The 7,558-nt window shown below is 44.5% G+C and overlaps 2 protein-coding genes across 2 annotated transcripts in view; both read left to right on the top strand.

The window, feature by feature from the left end:
- adgrg7.1 (adhesion G protein-coupled receptor G7, tandem duplicate 1) overlaps positions 1-273 on the top strand; it is a 10,323-nt gene extending 10,050 nt beyond the window's left edge. The window contains exon 17 of the mRNA XM_037973989.1: positions 148-273. Coding sequence (XP_037829917.1) covers positions 148-273 — 126 coding nt within the window. The remainder of the gene's footprint in view (positions 1-147) is intronic.
- Positions 274-803: 530 nt separating this feature from the next.
- On the top strand, positions 804-6,197 carry LOC108229086 (interphotoreceptor matrix proteoglycan 2-like). Its single transcript, XM_017404743.3, has 6 exons — positions 804-1,037; positions 1,322-1,510; positions 1,596-1,809; positions 3,117-3,196; positions 3,596-3,657; positions 5,614-6,197. The coding sequence occupies exons 1-5, from the start codon at positions 880-882 to the stop codon at positions 3,627-3,629; spliced, it is 675 nt and encodes a 224-aa protein (XP_017260232.1). The 5' UTR covers positions 804-879; the 3' UTR covers positions 3,630-3,657; positions 5,614-6,197.
- The last annotated feature ends 1,361 nt before the right edge of the window (positions 6,198-7,558 follow it).

Genomic DNA, 7,558 nt, shown 5'->3' with positions numbered 1-7,558 from the left:
CTTCCATCTGGAAACTGACTTTAAAAACACCACAGCAGCTTGGAGGCTCAGCAGGAGGAGGACCTCTGAAGACTGCCTTGAGATGGGAAACTGCATGTGCAGCTGATAAACACACAACCAAACTTTGATTTGATTTTAAACCTTCAGGATTTGCCCTGTCCTGGACGCCTTAGACTCCACACCAATGGACCACCAGAGGCCCTTGTACCACAGTTTGAGAACCATGGATCTGCAGCCTGCGGCTCTTTGGTCCCAGTTCTGTGGCTTCTTTAAACTTTGACTAGAACAGAAAAATATTATTCTTTATGTATACCACAAAGTATCATTTATTAATGTACAAATTTATGTCCTGTAGCTCTTATTTCAAGCAAATTTCCAAACTAAATGTTCAAATTAATGCAGTTTTTAAGCAAGTCCTGGTCCAGGTTCCATTATTCAGGGGTTGATGAAGGGGTCCTCAACCTGACTGTCCAAACTTATTAAATATTAAAATACAACCTGATCTGTTGTCTGTCCTTCAAACTGGTCTGGTCTATTAAAGGCCTGGAGCATTTGTACAGGTTCAAGGCGTCTCTTGTCACCCATTGTATCTGGTTGTAGTTTCAGAACGTTTCTTTGGCTGGTTGATGAATTTAGTTTTTCCTTTACCCAGCGCTGGCAGACTCTCATTACTGCAGACCTCTGAGATGGTCTGAGTCATTAACTTGTACAAGAAGAACTGAGCTTCATCAGAACCCCTCCAGCTGTCTGCTCAGCTGACAGTAACTTGGTCATTTCTCCCACATCTGGCAGATTCGTTGATGCGTCTCTTCATGTTTGTTGTCAGGTGAGCGGGCAGACCCCTGTAAGTTCCAGGCCTGTAACGAGTTTTCCAAGTGCATGGTGAATCAGTGGTCGGGCGAGGCCGAGTGTGTCTGCGACCCCGGATACCTGAGCGTGGACGGCCTGCCGTGTCAGAGTGTCTGTGACGTCCAACACGACTTCTGCCTGAACGACGGCAAATGTGACATCATTCCTGACAAGGGCGCCATCTGCAGGTAGGAAGGCCGGGTTACACCGTCTGCAAAAAGTCCTCAGAACGTTCAGAAACAGATAAAACATCACTGTTCAAACTGTCCACATAAATTGTTTTTACACGTGATAAATGTGAGAAGAAGCTTCCAGCAGAACTCTGACGGACAGAAGTGTTAAAGTCTTTAAAGCTGTATAAAACACTGGATCATCTGCATACATGTGAACATGACTTTAAGGACTTCCAGTCCTGAGGGACACCGGAGGACACCTTCGAGCTTTCAGTGAAAAGCTGCGGTGTCTGCTGCAGGTGTCGGGTCGGAGAGAACTGGTGGTATCGCGGCGAGCACTGTGAGGAGTACGTCTCCGAGCCGCTGGTGGTGGGCATCGCCATGGCCTCGGTGGTCGGGTTCCTCCTGGTGGCTGGAGGGATCATCTTCTTCCTGGCCCGAACGCTCAGAGAGCAGTACGACGACGAGGACACGGAGGACCCGCTGCGGTGAGCAGACACCTCCCTGCTCAGACCGACTCTGAATCATTCATTCACACTTTTAACCTTCAAGTTTCTCCTCCTCGCCGTCCAGACGGGGAGAAAGTGTTCCAAGTCTGAGGCGCGCCACCAAGTTCAACCCCATGTTCGAGAACGATCCAGTCTCTGCCCAGTACTACCGTCGCTATGACGACAGTCTGCCGCCATACTACCACTGCTGTGACTCCGCCCTCCCCCAGTACGGCTCCAAAGACCTGAGCGACGAGGAGATTCAGAACATCTACCAAAACACCACGCTGACTAAGGAGGTAGGAAACGATGCGGTGCTTCAAACACGTTTCACTGTGGCTTCAGGAACCAACCTTCAGATCTGTCTGGTTCTGGGACTTCTCTCAGAAACAAAGGAACAGTTTATCATTTAAAAAAACACACAACATTTCATCAAAGTTAAACTGATTTTCAGGAAAATGTTCTATTTGCTGAAATAAAATAGACCCAGTTTGTGTCAGCTGGTGAACCTCTGTGTTAGGATCTGAGTTTTTGAATTATGTTTTGTCTTCATGTTTCAGTTATAGTTTATTGTTTGTGTTTTTTGTCTCTTCCCTGTGCCTCAGCCACCATTCACTTCTCCTCAGTCACTCTCTCTCTCTTCCCCATTCTCACCCATCTACACCTGCCTCTAGCTCCTTAAGCATCTCACCTGTGCCCACTTCCACTAATCACCCTCTGCCTTTAAAACCCAGTCACTTTCCACAGTTCCCTGCTGGTTCATTGTCATACTCTTGCCTCCCTGATGTGCTGTCCTTTTTTGCTCGTGCATTCTTGTCTCCCAGTGGTTCATCTCTTGTCTCAGGTCCGTTCAGGTTTTGTTTAGTTAGTTAATGTTTTTGTATTTAGTTTAGGTTTTGCTGCCACGTCAGCCTTTGTTTTGGGTTTGCCGTTTATTTTCTAAATAAATTAGCTTTTTTCAATATGAGTCTGCGCTCAGGGTTCGCCTCCTTCCACCCCGTTCATGACACTCTGCCCATCTTCAGCCTCTAAAAGCTCGTCTTACCTGCAGTCCTCTGACTGACCTGTTGACAATTAACCTCATTAGTTATAAAATCTCCTCCAGCTGTTTTCTTTGTTGCTCCTGAAACAACTCTTAGCAGACGTGTTGCTGCCGTCAGATTAACTGGCTCCCTGCCTTCAGTTTACTCTGTTGCTTTGTGGATAAGATATATTTCTGAGATTTGCACATCACTGCATTCTGTTTTTATTTAAACTCTTCCTCGTTACTGAACCCTTCCCTGGTTTTAAGGTAGATGCAGATTTATTTTCTCCCTTGACGTGATGAGAAGCTGAGTGTTCATCCTCCTGCTCGGTAAACACTCCGCAGGTTGCATAAAGAGTCTAAAGTCAGTCTGATTGTTTTATTTGTGTCACAGCTTTCCTCTTCTTCAGCTGACTTTCTCCTCCTCCTCAGAGTCCAGCTGACTGATTGTCATGACGTCTCTTTGGCTCAGACCATTTCAGCCTCAGCAGGATGTCTGGACTACGCAGACATTTATTTTTAGCTCCGCCTCCTGCTGGGCTCTTACATAACCTTTATCTCTGACCTCTGACCCCTCCGCAGGAGATCCAGGAGCGCCTCAGAATCATCGAGTTGTGCTCCAGAGACCAGCGCTTTGCAGACTTCATGCGTCAGACTCAAGTGTGAGTGTTTGATTCCAGCTGCTGCAGGAGAACCGGGCTTCTCTTTGCAGCCCGGTTCTCCTGATTAAACAGAACTCTGAGCTCGTTCCTCTGAACCTGCTGCAGGAAGCATTTATTATTAATAATTTAGAATATGTGTATCCAAAACTGATGCCAACTTCAAATGAAGTATTATAAAATATATTAGATTTATTCAAACAATAAAATAAATGAGTTGTTTTTATAAAGAATATTAAATAAATTTGATTCCAGTGACAGTAAAAGGATCAATGTGTAAACAGAAATGTGAATATTTTAAAATCAAATTACTGGAAAAATGGTTCTGGGTTTGTCTCCGGTTCTGTCACTTGTTTGGACTCAGAACTTCACTGATCCAGTTCTCTCTTGTTGTTGAAACAGATTCCTGGAGAGGAGAGGGAGCTCCACCACGTAACGACCCGGCAGCTGGTTCTGACCTGCAGGTACTGGTTCTGCCCCGATGGTACAGACAGTCCTTCATTAACCCAGCTGGTTCTGGTTCTGACCTGATGGTACTAGCTGGTTCTGACCCGATGGTACCGACAGTCCTTCATTAACCCAGCTGGTTCTGGTTCTGACCTGATGGTACTAGCTGGTTCTGACCTGATGGTACTAGCTGGTTCTGACCCGATGGTACCGACAGTCCTTCATTAACCCAGCTGGTTCTGACCCGATGGTACCAGCTGGTTCTGACCTGATGGTACCAGCTGGTTCTGACCTGATGGTACCAGCTGGCCTCAGGTGACAGGAAGAAGCAGACTACATTACCCATAATCCTCAGCATCAGTTCTGTAACTTGTTCCTCTGCAGCCGAAGGACCAAAAACAACCTTTTTTCTTCCGTCAGCTGTTTTGTTCCAGGAGTCGGTTTATTTGAGCGAAGTTACAGACAGATTTTCTGAAGAGGCTTTTCTAACCTCAGCTGTTTCCCACGTCTCTCACTTTATTACAATCTGTGAGAAAAAGCAGCAACAAAATCTTTTATTGTTTCAAACCAAAAGCTGTAAAAAGAATCTTGTAACTCTTGACTATAAAAGGAAGACAAACAAGTAAAAACATGTTTATTGTTGTCTGAGTCTCCTCTGAAAAAACAGCTTTAAAAACGCCTGAAAGGGAGTTTTATTTAAATCAGGAAACACAAGTTCTCTGAATTTTAAATAATTAAATCCTGAGGATGATATGTTGGCTTAAGAAATGAATAAATGTTGAATATTTATGTACTTTATTAAAAGTTTTCTATCTGAGGAAGCAGATTGAGATGAATCTTCACTTCGTCTCAGTCTCCATCTTCAGCAGCAGGTTGGTGACAGTAGGAAGGAAAAACTCCCTTTTAACAGGAAGAACCTCCAGCAGAACCAGAACCAGGCTTAGGATGAGTGGCCGTCTGCTTCAACCAGCTGGGGTTAGAGGACAGGAAAGAGACAGAGACAGAATAACTGGTCCAGGTGGAGTTTCTGTTGGAAGAAAGACATGGTAATGATAGAAAGACAGCAGCAGAGTGAGGACATGTGGACACTTTGTCCTCCAGCAGTCTCAGCCTATAGCAGCAGAGCTAAAGGATGACCCAGGAAACCCAAACCAATCCTGACTGTAGGATTTATCTAACAGTAAAGTCTTAAAAGAAGCAGGGTGTCAGCCTCATGGACAGAAACTGGAAGCTCTGCCTCCTGTTCTCCTGTTAGAACCTCTAGGAACCACAAGGAAACCTGCAGTCTGAGAGCAGAGTGCTCTGTTAGTAAAATATGGACCAATAAGATCTGTAATATCAGATGGAGCTTGGTGTTGAGAGCTTTGGATGTTAGGAGGAAGATTTTAAATTCTCTTCTGAATCTGACAAGAAGCCGATGGAGAGAAGCTGAAACTGGAGAAATCTGATCTCTGATCAGAACTCTGGCAGCAGCAGTTTGGATCAACTGAAGACTTTTAAAGAGGTTTTTGGACACCCAGATAATAAAGAGTTAAAACAGTCCAGCCTAGACGTGATAAATGCATGGAGCAGTTTTTCTGCATCGTTTTCAGACGAGATGGTTCTAATTTCAGTGATATTGTTCAGGTGGAGGAGAGCAGACCTGGTAACATTTTTAATGTGGGGTTAAAAGACATCCTGATCCAAAACAACACCGAGGTTCTTTACTTTAGAACTGGAGGCCAAATTAATGCCATCCAGAGGAAGAGAAAGGCTGCAGAGTCTGTTCCTAAGATGCTCAGGTCCAAAAACCACAACCTCTGTCTGTCTGAGTTTGAAAGCTGAAGATTAAGAGTCCTCCAGGTTTTTATGTCTTTAAGACATGTTTGTAATCTAAGGAACTGATTGGATTCATCAGGTTTTATAAATATAACTTAGATTTGTTGTCATAGAACACTTTGTGTTTTTAATAAAAGTATTCTGTTTGTCCACAGGCAGCAGCCTTTGTCTTCTCCTGGAGGACGAGGAGGACTTGATCACCTTCAGGCTTTGGTCCAGAGCTGCAGGGACAAGATGAAGACCGGTTCTTTTCAAAGACTTCCTGTTTCTGGCCGTTCTTCTTGAAGTGGCTCTGAACTTTGACCTTCGCTCTCTTATTTCCTGTTTCTTGTTTTGGACGAACCTCTGGACGTTTTCCTGGCTGCGCCTCTGTCTTACACTGTCTTCAGTTTGGATTCAAGGGTTTCCTGCTGGTCACCACTGCTGCTGAGGAGACCTCTGGGACACCATCCAGCAGATTTATGTTTCCTGGACGGCGGTGACCTCTGTCGGTGCCTTCACTGCTCTGGTAGCTCTTCTGGGATGTGAAGAATCTCAGAGCCCTTGATTTAAACCTGTTCTCCTGTAAACCATGACGTCATAAACCTCCTGCTTCTTCCTCATAAATGTTTACATTTGTGTATCAGTGGTAAATATTGGTGTGTGTGTGTAGCCTGTGTTGTGTTTGTGTTTCAGAGAGTTCGGGGTGAGGTAGTTCAAACCATTTTGTTGAAGCAAATAAACTTATTTTTTACCTGCAGAGTGTGGATCCTGTCTGTCATATGTTGCTTTTTACTTCTTTAAAAGGGAAGTTTGTTGGTGAAACAGGAAGTCAGGTGACCATGGAGACCATGTGTTATCATGGAGATGAATTAGTCTCAGAGGCAGAAACATGTATTTCTTTGTACAATAAGATCCACAAACATCCCATAAGATCCACAGATGCATAAAGAGTTTTTGTAAATGTACACATTTGAAAGTGCACAGACCAGCTGCTGCAGGCGGAGCAGCTTCCCTGTTAATGGGACTTTGGAGACTTTCTTCACGCTCCAGATTCACAAACCTAATGCTGCGTTCAAGGCTGGGGGAAAGCTGGGACATCTGGGCTTTCCCAGATTTACTGGCCTATCAGAACCGGTTTGTTTCTGACTGGGTTAAGCAGCTCATATTAAACAGCTGCTGACACTGATGTTCCTAAAGCCGTCAGAATCTCTTTCATCTCCTTCATGTCTCTGAAGGCACCTTCAGCTGTGAGGATCCATCCTTCTTCGTTTTCTTAGTTTAAGACCAGAACGTTTTAAAAACCTTCAGACTCCACAACCTCTGCATGCTTTTATTTTGGAAACAGAGCAGGAAGTCAAAATAAAAGCTTAACGTTCCTCTGTCCTGGGTGGAAGTGATCTTGTCCCACATGCGAGGACTCGTGATGACCCTGAGACTGAACCGGTCCTGGATCAGATCCTGGATCCACCCAGAACCACAGTCAGGTCAGAAGTTCTGTGAGAACAGGAACATGTTTTTATTGATCAGCTGACTGTTATCCTCATCACATCATAAAACAGCTAAACCAACCTGAAGAACCTTCGGCTGCACACACACACACACACTCCTCAGCTGAGACTGAAATCAGCCGAAGAAGAACCTTTGGCTGCAGAACCCCCCCATGCTCCTCAGCTTAGACTGAAATCAGCCGAAGAAGGAGCTTCGGCTGAAGGCTGCAGGACAGAGTTTGACTCATGAAATCATCTTCCTCTTTGACCTTTGACCTCAGTTACATCACAGTATCTTCGCTGCTTCGACACAGAAACAAAACAGACTTTTAGTCATTTATTGTTAAATTATCTGTTTGTTACAACTAGACACAAATATGTCAGCTGATTGTTGATGCTGTCAGCTGATTATTGATGCTGTCAGCTGATTGTTGATGCTGTCAGCTGATTGTTGATGCTGTCAGCTGATTGTTGATGCTGTCAGCTGATTACTGATGCTGTCAGCTGATTGTTGATGATGTCAGCTGATTGTTGATGATGTCAGCTGATTGTTGATGATGTCAGCTGATTACTGATGCTGTCAGCTGATTGTTGATGATGTCAGCTGATTATTGATGCTGTCAGCTGATTA

This window comes from Kryptolebias marmoratus, linkage group LG23 (genome assembly GCF_001649575.2).
Source record: "Kryptolebias marmoratus isolate JLee-2015 linkage group LG23, ASM164957v2, whole genome shotgun sequence".
NCBI classification, from domain to species: Eukaryota; Metazoa; Chordata; class Actinopteri; order Cyprinodontiformes; family Rivulidae; genus Kryptolebias; species Kryptolebias marmoratus.
This window is presented reverse-complemented; position numbering and strand designations above follow the sequence as displayed.